We start from the raw sequence: 15,410 nt of genomic DNA, 5'->3' as shown, positions 1-15,410 counted from the left end.
TTAAAGTTAAACGATACGAACACGAACATGTCCTTGTTCGTTCAGGCTTAACCATAAAATCAACATCATATATCCCTACTAACTAATAATATGAAATTGCTTACCCTGAGTCTGTGATCACCGCCAACAATGCGAATGCTAAAGATATGCTGGTCATCATCAAGGAGTTCCAGCCTCTCGGTGCTGGTAGTGGCGGGCAGGCCGGACTTAACATCAACTTCTCTAAGGCTACCAATCTCAAGATTTCCCTGAGCAACACATCTGCTAACAAATGGCTTGTACTTTTGTGGTTGGTCAAATCTCCTAACCAATGACCAAACCTGTCACATAATTAACTAACATTACTCAAATTCCAACCAACAATTCAACTTACAAATCCTATTCATACTATTAATTAATATAAACTAACGGGTAATTTTAAATGAGTTAGTTTTGGTATTAATTGCCCCTAATTAAATTCAAATAATAACACATTTCAAAAGTTGAGAGATAGATAGATCTAATTATTACGTACGAGATGAAGAGGGGCTTTGATGTGTTTATGGAGAACTGAAGAGCATTGATTATCGGCAATCTGGTCTTGGTGTCTGTGATGTTTTTTAATGTACTCCATCTCCAAACTGTTGAATCCACTAATATTGCTCATCTTTTATCTAATATCTATCACCAACCAATCTCTTCCGATCAACGGATGGGTGATGATATATGAATTAAGTTGAGTCGACTCAGAGACTCAACACCACCATGTCTACTCCATGAGACAGCCAGTCGGCCTTTTGTTATCGTCGTCTGTGTTATCTCCAATGGATCTGTATATGCCCTCTGATATCTTACTAATTACCGTTTTGCCATGTTTTTTGGCTTTTTGTCGGTTTGTCTTGATGCGGTTTGAGACTGGGACTGGCGTAAATCTTAAAAACAATCTTATCGATAAAACTAATGAGATTGAGTGAAATTTTATAGGAATTTAACATGTTTTGTTTTTATAAAAAGAAGCAAAATTGTTAAAAGAGAATGTGGTCTAATTTACTAAATTCATACAAAAATGAAATAAGAAATACATTTTATTTGTCGGTAACTTATCGACGCCAAAGAACTATAACTTTGTTTTCATTATAATCGGGTTTGTGGGTTTGTCATTCAAAATGAGGTGACGACGCAACTTGTTACCCGCTTATCCATTTTTTTTATTGTAATTGGATAATTTTATTTAATAGATGAAAGTTTATAGAAGGCAAAATTAATATAAGGCAAATTCTATTTGGATAACATAAGTTATAACAAGTTGAATTATTTTAAATACATAGCTCAAAACAAAACAGAAGATGAGTAAACTCAAACTCTCTTGATATAAACAACCAAAAACTCGTCATTTACCACTCATGCATCACAAATATCCTAATTTCAGATTAATAAAGGTGTATGATTTTCAATAAGGTAATCAAAACCTACAATGAGATATAGTGAGCTTGGTACTGAACCGACATCGATCCTGAATTTTACAAAAATTCGATACTGATACTTAACGGTCGGTTCAGTATTGTATCGGGTTGTTACTAGTACCGGAAGCAAAAAATTTGATATATACCATAATTGATCCTGAATTTTCTTTAGAACTTCATACCTATATCGACATTAAAATACTTACTTTAATACTAATACTCGTTATCATTTGTTTATCCCTGTTGAGATCTATTTAGATCTGATTAATTTTTCCTTTGATCCACTATAAATCACTTGTAGAGTTATAGTGCTCATTACTTTTCCTTTTTCTAGGCCTGGTCTCTTTGGCACCACAATTGGATTTAAATAAATATTTCTTTTGGGTGGTATATTATTTTAATGAAGAGATATTTTCTTGGTTTTTCTATTATTAAGTGATTTTTAATAGTTAACGTTTTTGATTGGTTTATTCACTAAGTTGCTGAATTCTTTTATATCAGCAATCGTATTTGACTCTAAAAATAATTTAAAAAAAGTATTACTGTTAATGGATGAGTTTATATGTTTTCACATTAAATATAATGAATGAAAAAATGGTTATTTTTAGAAAAATAAAATTAAAAAAAATGAAAGATTTTGTCAATCCCACTTTAATGATGATAAGGTGGTAAGATTATTAGAGTATAAAATAAAAGGTTACGTGTTTAATCTCTGTACAATGCAAAAAAAAAAAACAAATTTAATTGTTAGAAAAATAAAAGATTTTATCAGTATTAATCGTTTTAAAAAAGAAGTTGGCGGTTAGAGACAACAAGGACGTTCAATGACAATTATCCACTTTGGAATTAATTAATTAATTAAAGTTTTAGTCTAAGAATTAATATCCAATAAATTGGTCCCAACCAATACCTAAACAACCGTACCCTTGAATCCTTGTTTGGGTGTCTTGGTTCATAGAATACAAATAATATCTTGTTAAATTAATCGTCTAAACTAAATCTTGTTTTCATAAACCTAATTCATGGAAACAGGTTAGTTAAGAAAACCGGTTAGCTGATATTTGTTTTAGTTATTCATGTTTCCTTTTAGTTTTTTTTTTAATTTCATACTTAAGTGTTATATTATATGGGGTTAGATCTGGTATAAATAAAATTAACCTACTAAGTAAATAAATAACTAATATAATTACAGTTTTGAATTAGAATAATGGTGTTATAAAAAATAAATTGATGTAATAATATTTACTCTAGCTCAAAAGTTATAGAGTAACAATAATTAAACTTGTTAACATAATTTCTCTAGTTATTTATACAATTCTCTTAATAAAATCATTTATATTTGAGTCATACAATATATTATATAACTTCATCTAGGAAAGATAAAAGTAAAAAAACAAAAAACTTTCGTTAAACAAATTTTCATATATTCAAACAAACTTTAGGTATTAATTTTTCTTTTAATAAAGCCAAAGTGGAAGCCACTTTTGAAGAAACTAAAGAACGTTGGATATATATCAAACTATTCAAGTTTTAAGGATTAAATGGTTGTATATTGGATTGTTTAAAAAAAGCAAAAAGATAAGGAAGTATGATATATTAGTTATCAAAAAATAATACGTTTAAAATTTTAATGTTCATTAAATTGTTTATAGAAAGATACTAGATAGAAAAGGGAAACCTCAACCACCACACGCTTTGATTAGAGAAAGATATTTAAGTAACACGGGAAAAAATGTAAAAGCAAAAGTTTATTATTTATTTTGTGCTATATAATTGGGAAAGCAGACAGGAAGGGGAAAAACAAAATAAATTGAGTTTTCTTTATGTTTTATCCACAATTAATTGGTAATATATAGTATGTTTTTGTACGTCATTCATAATTCTAGAAAAATAAATGTATTTCACATACTTAAAATAGTTATAAAAATAAAAAAAGATAAGGGTGTTTCCGCGCCATTTGGTTTGGGATCGGGTAGGCTCGGGCCGGTTCGCCTATTGCATTGTCGCTAACCATTCGCTTAGAGCTTCCGGACAGGGAATTTGGGTATGGGATACCAAATATGGTGAGATAATTTGAATTTCCCAAACACTCTCATAAAGATTTATAAATAAAAAATCGATAGTTAAACATTTTCTTAAAATAATCCTGTTAATTAACACACTTTTCTTCGGTTATTGTAAATCAAAATATGTTATGTTCTTCTATACTTATATCATCTTTTTACATTTTTTTCTCCAAAAATACTACTTCATCGTGATGAAACTAAATCTTGTTCCCGAACCGGGTATTAGAAGAAGACCACGATCGTGGAACTACCCAGAAGAAGTAACATTGGCAAAAGGCTTGGTTTCAGTTTTTCGAAGACATGAACACCAAAACCACGACACTTTAGTTTTTGGAAACGATTGTTTGATTATTTTGTGCAAGAGATCATTCAGTCCACCAAATGTATTCTAAATTGCAAAATATGCTTGTTAGAAACTTAACAACAAAGACATGCTACAAATGAAAAGTGGAAATTAAAATTTTAGAATTAAAAATAGTATTTTTAAGTTGTTTTTTAATGAAAAAGTATTTCTTAATTATTGTATTTATCTAATGTTTTTAATATTATGAAATAAAAATTATGTACATTTATTATTTTTGTGTTTTAAATATATAAAATTAAGATATATATTAAAAAGTGAAAAATAAAAAGCTCATTCATGATTTTTTATACACCTCTAATAAATCTTCAAACACTTCTTAAGTTTGAGATGATGCTCTCCCATTGGTTGATTTCTTTCCATAATTTTCTAACATTCTCCACACACCTTAAATACTCAAAACTATATGGTAAGGGTGTTCGATAAAAATTCGAATTTGAAATATCCAAAATCCAAATTCGAAGTATCTGAAAACTCAAATATTTAATCTCGAATATCCGAATTTGATTCGGATGGTGATTTTGAAACATTTTGGATATTCGGATTGTGAATGTTAACTAATCTATTATGGTATTTTCTAATCCTTTGATCGAGATTTTTCTTCACTGGATGTCTCCCTAAATGATAAGGATCACAAATTACATGTTTCACTGGTCGGAGGTAGTTATCACCTTATTCAACACACTATGTCAAAATAATGTGCATTTAAAACTCTTCAAATGTTCATTATTTCAAAATATTGAACTCTCTCAAACACCATGTCAAATTGTCAAGATACTTTGTCCCTACAACAAATTCAACACTAAATCAAGATAATGTTCCTAACACAATTACAATAATGACACTATATCAAGTTTGTATTCCCCCTATTAGATCATCAACACAAGCACTAGAACAACATATATTGATGCTCCTTCAACAATACAAGAATGAATGAATTGTGTTGTGTTGTAGCACTTGGTCTTCTTTGATCCTGATCTCTTTTCATCTTTTTGATGCTTGAGTGATGTTTGTAATCATGAAAGATCTTCTATGTATGTTTTTATGTAATTTTGTAGAGAAAGGGAAGAATAAGGTTGCATAAGTCTTTTATATATAATCCAACATTTGAAGATGAGCTGTATACATTTTGTTCACTCGATGACGATCGATCTCCATGGTCAATCTGCATCGACTAAAGATGTCCAGTCCACATCATTTTGAGCTCTGTGAATACATTATGAGATACTCCTCTCTTCCTATAGGCCTTCAAATGCAGTTTTTTCGTATGCATTTATGTGCCTTAATCACTATACGTTGACTTTGCACCATATACCCATGTATTTCACCTAAATGAGTTAACGACTTTATGGTTTATCATTATACATTCCTTCCAAGCATATGACTTAACCATTTCCATCCAAGTTATGTCTTCTAGGTAGATTTGGATGAAAGACATTCCCTAAGTAGAATTGTTTGTTGCTTTGAACTATCATACATGTCAATAAAGTGTTTTCTAACCCTTTACATCATAAAAGATTTCCGTGTATGTCAGGAAATGCATTCCGGATACGAAAGTTTAAAAGTTGTCCATAAACAATTTAGACTTATTTATCTTTCTGTTTTATTTGTGAATTGGATTTTTTAACCTCTGTGTTTGTATTATGATGCTTAACTATAGTTAATAGGTTTGCATAAATGTCTAAATCTTTTATTGATCTAGCTGTAGACCCTAATAGTTTCAAACCTATGATAAAACTTTCATTTGTTTTGTAGTTAAAAACTATTTCACTAAATTCTAATTTTGTTTAAAAGAATGTTTCTTCATAATGAAGAAACATTGGTATGTCGCAACGCCCAGTTCCTAAAGACTGAACACACTTTGTTTAACTATGTTATACATTTCATTATCATAAGCTATACAAGTGACAATACAATTTCAGGTGTTTACAAGTTTAGTTCTTGGTTTTAGTGTCGGCACTGTAACGAACCTAAGCGATACAAACTGAATTCGTATCGCTTTAATCATAAGTTACATGTGTGCCGAGCTACCAATACTGTTTTGGACGTTTCCAAATTTATTTGAATCCGGTAGCGGTGTCGTAACAAATGTAACCGATACCGGCCAAATTCACGTCTCAACAACACGACATGTTTTGTTACATAGTTGTATTTACGAGGACCGAAACAGGGAACAACCTAAAATGAAAGGGGCTATGGTGTAAAAGAAAACCGGGTCTAGTTATTATTATTGTGGTGTGGTGGACTTCCGACCCATTTCTTCCGCTCATCTGTCTCTCTCATCGCGACTTGGTAAACGCAAGAAACATCAAGGAAACTTCCTCTTCAAATTAATCTATTATCTTTCTGTTGATCACTTGCTACTTCATTTCATTCATCAAATAATCACACTCTTCACACCCAGTTTGTTCAATTCAACATCTATTCCATCTTCTACGACTTTCTTTTCTATTATTTTATCATTTATCTCACTTTCGGCGTTTCAAGTTGTCATCTTTCTTGTTCTTGTGCATCCAATTTGACTTGGGTGTTCTTGAATTTCTTGTATTTGAATTGGGTTTTCTTGATTTGGGTGAATTTGTTGTCTTGTGTGTTCGATTATACGAACAGAATTGTAAGTCTTTGTGTTTGCTTGTTTGACTAGTTAGAACTTACTTTGAAATGATCTGTACTGGTTGGTTTGATAACTTCTATGTAGACTGTCTTTCTTAGATCATAGGGAAGTTATTATTATTATAAATATTATTTTGTTATAATCATCCTGTATACCTTTTAAAAAGTTTGGATGTTACTGGGTTGAATATTAATCTGTTCTGGGAGTAATTTGCTATTTTTCTGGATGTATTTTATGTTGTATGTGAATAAGATATATTTGCATTTGGATGCATGGAGGATGGCCTATTCCCTATATTGTGTTTTTGTCGAACCATAGATTTTTATGTCTAATTCGTGCGTATGCTGCTAGTACTACTTGTTTTTATTTGTCTAGTTATTATGCATAAGGAGAATCAATGCATATGTGATGTGTTTTTTTGAACTTTGGTAGTTTGCATAATACAGTTGTCATCTAAATAGGTTTTTGTACATGTCTCCAGTGGTTCTATTTCAACGTTCTGAGTCAATCCAAGGCGCCCGTTTTAACTTAAAAGTGCTGAAGATGCCCCTTTAGCTGTTTATGCTGTTGTTGGAACTCTTTTCGAGCATTGTTTATAGCAATGATCAGCAGCCTTTAAATTATATATGCTGCTGTTGTGTATTGTATTATGCATATATGTTATATATAATAATAATCTGAACTCTGAGCAGGTTTGAGGACTGGAAATCGGAAAAAAGCAGCAATGGAGGTTCTCCACCGAGATTTAAAACAGCCTTAGGCTCAGTTTCTAGTATGTTTCGGAAAAGCTTGGAACATGGTTCTGGAGGGGTTAAAAGAATGAAACGATCGATGGAATCGCATTCATTAAACAGGCTTCTGAGTAGAGGCCTTGGTTCCGGGAGTAAAACGCTTAATCCACAAGGGAAATTCCTCCAAAAGTGGAACAAAATATTCGTGTTGTCGTGCGTGATTGCTGTTTCAGTGGACCCGTTATTCTTTTATGTTCCAATAGTGAAAGATAACAAGAAGTGCCTCGATTTGGACAATAAGTTACAGATTACAGCTAGTGTTTTGCGCTCCTTCACGGATATTTTCTACATAGTTCATATCATCTTTCAGTTCCGTACTGGTTTTATACCTCCTTCATCTAGAGTATTTGGTAGGGGTGTTCTGGTTGAGGATTCTTGGGCGATAGCAAAGAGGTATCTCTCCTCGTACTTTCTAGTTGACATTCTTGCAGTTCTTCCATTGCCACAGGTCAGTACTGAACTACTGATACGTCTGTTTAGACCATCTCCAACAGTTTTTTGGTCAAACCAGCCACGTCACTGCCACATCAGCTTTCTTAAAAACAACACTTTTTACTCCAACAATACACTTTCTTAAATCATTTTTACATTTCCACATCATCACTTACTTTACATTTATTTTAAATAAGAATTTCACAATACTATAAAAATTTAATTTTTTTTAAAATAAATAGCAATATAATAAAAATTTAGTACTCCTTATTTTAGTAGGCCCTCTTGTAACTTTTTATTTTCCTAAGACTTCTTGTAACGTTTTTTTTCTAGGACTCTTTGTAACGTTTAGGACTTCTTGTAACGTTTTTTTTGTATGACTTCTTGTAATGTTTGTTTATTCTAATTAAGCGTTGTAAAATAAATAATAAAATCGTTAAAAAAATAGCCGTTAAACTTGTCGTTACGTAAAAAATAGACAAAAAAAATACATAATTTTTGAAATAAATATAAAAAATATGTATATATGTATAATATTTCAATATATTTTATAAATATAAATATGGGTGTGTGTGTGTGTGTGTATATATGTTGGGTGAAAGATGTAGTGTTGGGACCCACAATTGGTGGTTTTTGATGGTTTGAAAAACCAAACTTGAAAATTGGTTTTTGGTTTAAACCAAGCTCGCCAATGGTTATTTGATTTTTGGGTTGGTTTGAACCACACAAAAACCACCCAATGGAGATGGTCTTAGGATTAAATGTTTTGCATCTTTCTGTGCATGTGGATTTGATGATCTTTTGTTATTATCTCAGGTTGTGATATGGATCATTATACCGAAGCTGAGTGGGTCAAAATCCTTGAACACAAAAGACTTGTTGAAATTCGTTGTATTTTTTCAGTACATCCCGAGAATGCTTAGAATCTATCCTCTGTATAAGGAGGTCACAAGAACTTCTGGGATACTTACTGAAACTGCATGGGCAGGAGCTGCTTTCAATCTGTTTCTTTACATGTTGGCTAGTCATGTAAGAGGTGCCACATATTATTTTAAAGATTTTGTATATTATATCGTACACATAATATTGAGTGTTCCGTTATCTTTTGTGATTCTAGGTATTTGGCGCATTTTGGTACTTGTTTTCTATTGAGCGTGAGACAACTTGCTGGCGACGGGCGTGTGGGAATATAACAGCAAGTCTTAATACCAGTATATCAGAATGTGTGCATTCCTCATTTTATTGTGAGGACGCGACACATAATGTGGCGTATTTGAATGCAAGTTGCCCCATAGTAGAAATGGACAACCCTCCTTATGATTTCGGGATCTTTCTTCCGGCCCTTCAATCTGGTGTTGTGAACTCAACCGACTTTCCACAAAAGTTCTTTTACTGTTTCTGGTGGGGTCTGCAAAATTTGAGGTTTGAACTAAATCACTCCCAACTCCCAAGTGGTTTCGGTTTTACAGAAATTTATAAATGATATTGTTTTCTTGGTCAATTTTGCAGTTCCCTTGGTCAAAACCTGAAAACGAGCACCTTTGTTTGGGAAATTTGCTTTGCAGTGTTTATATCTATATCTGGTTTAGTTTTGTTCTCATTTCTCATTGGAAACATGCAGGTTGGTAACGGAGATCTAAACATAATTTGTTATTGTTATTTCTATAAACACGGATGTATTAATTAAGATCTAATGATGAGTGTTTTTAACTTTTTCTTACCGCAGACATACCTGCAATCCACAACTATAAGGTTGGAGGAAATGAGGGTGAAAAGGCGAGATGCAGAGCAGTGGATGTCCCACCGTTTGCTCCCACCAACTCTTAAGGAGCGAATTAGAAGGTACGAACAATATAAATGGCAGGAAACACGAGGTGTTGATGAAGATACTTTGATCCGGAACCTTCCTAAGGACCTAAGAAGGGATATAAAACGCCATCTCTGTTTGAAACTTCTAAAGAGGGTCAGTTCTTTCGTCGACTTTTTGCATTATCCCTTAATAAAACATGTTTAAAATGATGTATTGTTTGTTTTCATTCATTCAGGTGCCCATGTTTGAGAAGATGGATGATCAACTAATGGATGCACTTTGTGACCGTTTGAAACCCGTACTTTATACAGAGAAGAGCTACATTGTGCGGGAAGGGGACCCGGTGGACGAGATGCATTTTGTAATGCGAGGCAAATTGGAATCCATTACAACAAACGGTGGTCGAACCGGTTTCTTCAACTCCGAGGAGCTGAAAGCAGGCGATTTTTGTGGTGAAGAGCTTCTTACATGGGCGTTGGACCCACACACGTCATCCAACCTCCCTATCTCCACACGAACGGTTCAAGCACTTGAAGAAGTTGAGGCATTTGCATTGATGGCTGATGATTTGAAGTTTGTGGCATCTCAATTCAGGAGACTTCACAGTAAGCAGCTGCGTCACACTTTCAGGTTCTACTCACAGCAGTGGCGGACATGGGCGGCTTGTTTCATACAGGCGGCATGGCGGCGGCATTGTAGGAAGAAGTTGGAAGATTCGCTTCGGGAAGAAGAAGATAGGCTGCAAAATGCGTTAAGTGGAGCGGGTGGGAGTTCGCCTAGTTTGGGAGCTACAATTTATGCATCACGGTTTGCGGCCAATGCGCTTCGTGCTTTGAGGCGAAAGGGTGCGAGGAAAGGGAGAGTCGCTGAGAAATTACCTCCATTGATGCTTCAGAAGCCTGCAGAGCCAGATTTTACTGCTGAAGAATAAGATATATTATATATATATATGTATGTTTGTTGGTTGCATCTTAATAGTATTTTGGGATGTTGTGACAGTGATTCATTATTTATCATTAGTGTTTGTAATTTGTAGATAAATCCTGAGTCCTAGAACTAGAGTTTACATTTTTACAATTACCAATTTAATACCTAGGGGAGGGATTAGGATAAAATAAAATATTTTGTAATACATTTTACTTATGTGTTAGATTGTTTTTTGTTTCTTGTTACTGAGATATTTTTTTTCTTTGTTTTAAAAAAAATAAATAATTTTGATGTTTTATGAAAAGCCACATTTTGTCATCAAATTAGAGTCTGAATGGGTCAAGGGGCATTTGTGTGTGAATGAAAGGGTCAAAGACTCAAAATTGAAGTGCTAGGAGGCTGAAGGGAGTCTGAATGGGTCAAGGGGCATTTGTGTCTTTAAGTTGGTTTATTAAATGGTTTATTTGAGTCTGAATGGGTCAAGGGGCATTTTTGGGGTTGGGGATATATGTAATTAAAGGTATTTAGCAAGGGGAAATATGTAAAAATTTCTTATTAAATTAGTGATAATTAGTTGGTCTTTTAGGGTTTATTTATTTCTTTATGGTTATCTTGATGGGTCAAGAACTCAAGACAACTATAGGTTTGTTTGGGTTATTTAGTTGTTAGAATTTGAGTTTAGTAAGTTTGGGGTTCTAAGTCATATATGTTAGGGTTAATTAATTTCGGTTTTTACCAATAGAGGAGTCGATCGACGGTTGGATCAAAGTCTGCTTTCATTTCTTGTGTTATTCGCTTCGTTTTGATCTGACCCGGGCCTTTAATATATTTTAAGTTTTTAGCTTTTGATAAGAGGAAAGTTTTACAATTAAGCGCATTTAAAGCAGGTGATTTTCAGGTGAGTGGTCTTGGAAGTGTCCACTTGGGTAACAAAATCAAACCCGTGTAAGCTCACGTGCAAACTTAACAATATTGGTTGGTACATGTAGTATTAGAGTCACTCTTGTGTTTATAATTCATTTCTCGTAGATAAAGAACACTTTAAATATTCAGTATTATGAGCATGTGGCATTTGAATGTAACCATTGATTTGGACCAAACACAATTATTCAAAACATTATTCTGTAAACTTAGATAGCACACCATACATATAACATATTATGATATGATATAGCAATAACTAGTGGTGATTATTCAACAAAATACTTTATGTACAGCACAACTCAGACATTGAGGATCTACAAGGACTAGACAGATAATTATATAATAAATTACATATTATGATGCTGGTATACTGAGCCTCCTAGCTTATTTAGCAGAACCTGAGTTGACTTTGACCCCTCTGTCAGCAAACATTCATATTGTCTCTGCTTCATCAGCTCTACCTACTTTTACTTTCACTTTCACTTTCACTTTACTTCTCAAGATGTCTTTGCAAACCTTCCTCTGATTCTAGGCTGACTGTCTGCTAAAGCCTTCCTGCAAGCATACTGAAAACCATAAACCATTATTAGATTAATAGATACTTCATTTCTACACTTTAACTTTATTAAAAAAAACACAAATATACCTTGATTTTTCTGCCAAAGTTCCTCTTTGTTTTTTTGTTCCTGTATCTTGACAGCTTTTGCTTACGGTCTTCGCTTATTAGTGGTGGCGGATAATAGTTGTGGCTTGTGTTGGCTTCAGATAAAGTCTGTCATAAACGAAAAATCTATCATCTTAGTACGTGTTAAATGCGTAAACAAATGTCTGCACATAAAGATCCATTCCAAGTTTAGAAACATGAATATGAGTTGACATTCGACGCCTAATAAATAAATATTTTGCTTTATTGTTGATACTTCATGTCCCCTCAGTTTTTGTAAACAAGGGTATTAATATATTATAGTCAATTTGGAAATTTGGCACTCTTTATAGTTTAAGTTTTTCTGGTTTCTTTTTTATAGAGTTTGTCCTCCCCACCACAAATATGATCTAATAATGGGCATATGACTCAATCTCTATCATCATATTATTATACACAATGCAAAAAAGTTATAATTTGAGTTTGACCTTCATGTCTCCCTCGCTAAAAGCCCTTCGCATACCGACATCCATTACGCCGAAATTCAGAAAACTGGATTTAACTTGAGCCCCTTGAATCCAATCCATAGAGTTTAGACTATCCGAGCTCATGTTTTTCGGGATGTGACATGACGGATGAACATTCTCCTTAACAACAGGGGTTTCATCGGTTTTAATCGGGAAACTGAGGCTTACGACTTCAGATAACGGTGATGATTCACTTCCAGTTGCCAATATGTTCTTGCAGTCATAGAAAACATCAGTCAAAAACTCTTCCTTTTGAAGCGACTCGATATCCGTAACTTGTTGAGGGGAGATTGTGTCTTCTCCACAAGAGATCATTGACATGGCAGATGTCATGGGATCAAGGGTGATTAACGGTTGTTCGATTATCGGTTCCGGTGCTTTAAAAAGATCCCCTTCACCTCCAAGATCATAATCTGATATAGTGGAGGATGTCTGAATTAAGTTATCCTGAACAATATTCAAGCAAGAAACTAAGTACATGAACAAATAGTGATGTAACCATGATGTATGAATCAACTTAACAAGCAAATTGAGAATATAAAACATCATTGAAGAAACACTAATCGACCCCGGCAGATTACGGATAATCTGGGGGTTAAATAGATGTTTCCCACGAGGGTTAGGTCCGGCAAAGATGGTTGTTCTTCTGATGACCTGCAAAACAGACACCGTGAGCTCGTCACTGAGAAGGGGGGGTACCTCCTTGTGACCACCCTCCGGCGTGAGAATCAGACTAGATTGCTCTTGAATATAAGTGTATATTAAGAGAAATGACTAGAGCAGATATCAGATAATATATGAAGATATGAGATGGTAATAAGATGATGATACCGTTCCAAGGTGTTGGAGTATTTATAGCCGAAGGTAGGTGTCCAAGAAGGTACAGCCGGCTGTATAATATTCCTTTTCTACCAACTGTGGGCTACGCACGTGTCGTGCTGGTGGTTGGTGGGTAGGCAGCGGCTGATAGTGACATGGCCGGCTGTGTACTATTCCTTTTCCACCAACTGCAGGCTATGTACGTGCCACGACAAGGGTTGGTGAGTAGGCAGCGGCTGATAGTGACATTAAGTACTAGAGCGTGCTGCTCGTCGTACTGTTGTCAGTGAGCTGTCGCAGCTTTGGTCAGATCTTTTGTCCATACCTTGGCAGGTATAGTACAAAAGGTCCTCCAGTAGCGTACGGACTGGCTCATTTGGGCGGGAGAATTCCCGGCTTTGGGCGGGAGTATTCCCGGCTTGCTCATTCCCTCTTCAGGTGACATTACTGAATTATTTGAGAGTTAGTGCCTTGTGCGTGTAGCCTTGCTGTTAGTGCGGGTAGCCTTCCCTGATGGCTAGTATCCGCAGCTGCGGGAACAGGCGGAGTACGTCACCATTGGGAGGCTTTTCCTGCGGGAACAGCTTGCGTACTGCGCGTAAGAACGTCATCTCTCTGAGCATGGTTGGTCCTGCGGATCCAGTTGGTCTTTGCGCAGACGTCCCTCTTTAAGGTGAGTCTTGCGAGTTCAACTGCGCAGACGTCCCTCTTCGAGGTGAGTCTTGCGGGTCCAGCTGGGCTCTGCTGGGACCTACCTCTTCAATCATAAACTTGAAAGAATAAGTACTACCCTCCACTAAGTTCATAAAGATCCAATTGTTCATTAGCTACAATTTAATGACTTATAAAGCTAAATACTTTTTGCCATTTTCACACAATTTTAAACAAACAAGAATGAAGAATCCTAGGTTGGCTTGTAGATGGTGTTTGAACAATATGGAAATTTAAATAAAAAAGTAACTTTAGAAGGTCAATAGCCTTTTTCCCAGATTAGAAATTGCATAAACAAAACAAAACCATTGGATCAAATTAGAAGATGAGTGGCTTTGCTTTAGCTTTACCTTTTTTGTTGATTAAGTGGGATTGAAAGGTGAATCTTTAATCTTTATAATACAAGTTGACATCAGATATTAACCAAAGTGGAACTATAACACAAACTCATTATGTTTATTCCATTCAACACCAATAGGAAACTACACTTTCACAATGCCAAACAAAAAATATAAATAAATATCTATTTCGTTGCAAGCAAAATTCCCTAAAATTATAGATTAAAAAATACATATATATCAAAAACCCTAATTAAATCATATAAATTGGAAACAACATTCAAGATGATATAACAGTTTTAATTCACATACAAACAAATATTAATATTAATGAAAAGGTTTGATAAGTTGAATTACCAAGCAATTAATGAACTTCTGGGAGTGACAGAAATCATCAAATTGTTGAACATCTGAAGAGAAATTATTAATATTATTATTATTCTGAAAGTATGGGAACATGAGGCCAGTAGTCTCAGCATACATTTCTTTCTCAAGAAAGAAATAAGTTGGAAGTTAAAGATAAAAGCTTCCTTTTCTTTCAGTTTAAGAAGCCAAGAAACAAGTTGCAGAAGAAGCTAGCTATAATATAGTTAAAGTTGTGAAGATATATATAATATATATATAAACAATTAAGCAGGTCTTGTTGCATAAAAGAACAGAGATTGGTGGTTGGTTTTGTATGGGTTCTTGGTACCTGCTTCATTGATTTATACGGGGATTGTGATTATAACACGACAAACACTTGTGGGTCCCACTCCTTTTGTCCTCACCGTTTCACAAGTTACAATTATACAACATATAAACTGTAACTAATGCATTTAGTTCCCAATGTAGTACTTGCAAGCATCATTGCATTTTGTGCCATTCTTGTGTTAATCATTTTTACTTTTTTCTTTTCTTTTTGTTTTTGAACAGCAATCATTTATACTTTTACTTGTCATATTTTTAATATACGACATTTGAAAAAGACAAATGTTTTATAAACCAGCAGGTTAAACTGGTTAT

The 15,410-nt window shown here is 34.2% G+C and overlaps 2 protein-coding genes across 2 annotated transcripts; one reads left to right on the top strand and one right to left on the bottom strand.

The window, feature by feature from the left end:
- The first annotated feature begins 7,158 nt into the window (after positions 1–7,158).
- Positions 7,159–10,463, top strand: LOC143595046 (cyclic nucleotide-gated ion channel 1-like). Its single transcript, XM_077074190.1, has 6 exons — positions 7,159–7,722; positions 8,523–8,735; positions 8,824–9,128; positions 9,216–9,327; positions 9,433–9,669; positions 9,752–10,463. The coding sequence occupies exons 1-6, from the start codon at positions 7,258–7,260 to the stop codon at positions 10,445–10,447; spliced, it is 2,028 nt and encodes a 675-aa protein (XP_076930305.1). The 5' UTR covers positions 7,159–7,257; the 3' UTR covers positions 10,448–10,463.
- Positions 10,464–11,529: 1,066 nt separating this feature from the next.
- LOC143595037 (uncharacterized) lies at positions 11,530–14,938 on the bottom strand. Its single transcript, XM_077074183.1, has 4 exons — positions 14,763–14,938; positions 12,499–12,984; positions 12,014–12,139; positions 11,530–11,933 (listed from the first exon to the last, which is right to left on the bottom strand). The coding sequence occupies exons 1-4, from the start codon at positions 14,886–14,888 to the stop codon at positions 11,865–11,867; spliced, it is 807 nt and encodes a 268-aa protein (XP_076930298.1). The 5' UTR covers positions 14,889–14,938; the 3' UTR covers positions 11,530–11,864.
- Between the last annotated feature and the right edge of the window lie 472 nt (positions 14,939–15,410).

Source organism: Bidens hawaiensis, unplaced genomic scaffold (assembly GCF_021521415.1).
Source record: "Bidens hawaiensis isolate Kalapana, Puna unplaced genomic scaffold, B.hawaiensis_p1.1 tig00044600_1, whole genome shotgun sequence".
NCBI classification, from domain to species: domain Eukaryota; kingdom Viridiplantae; phylum Streptophyta; class Magnoliopsida; order Asterales; family Asteraceae; genus Bidens; species Bidens hawaiensis.
Note: the sequence above shows the minus strand (reverse complement) of the source record. Positions and strands in the feature narration are given on the sequence as shown.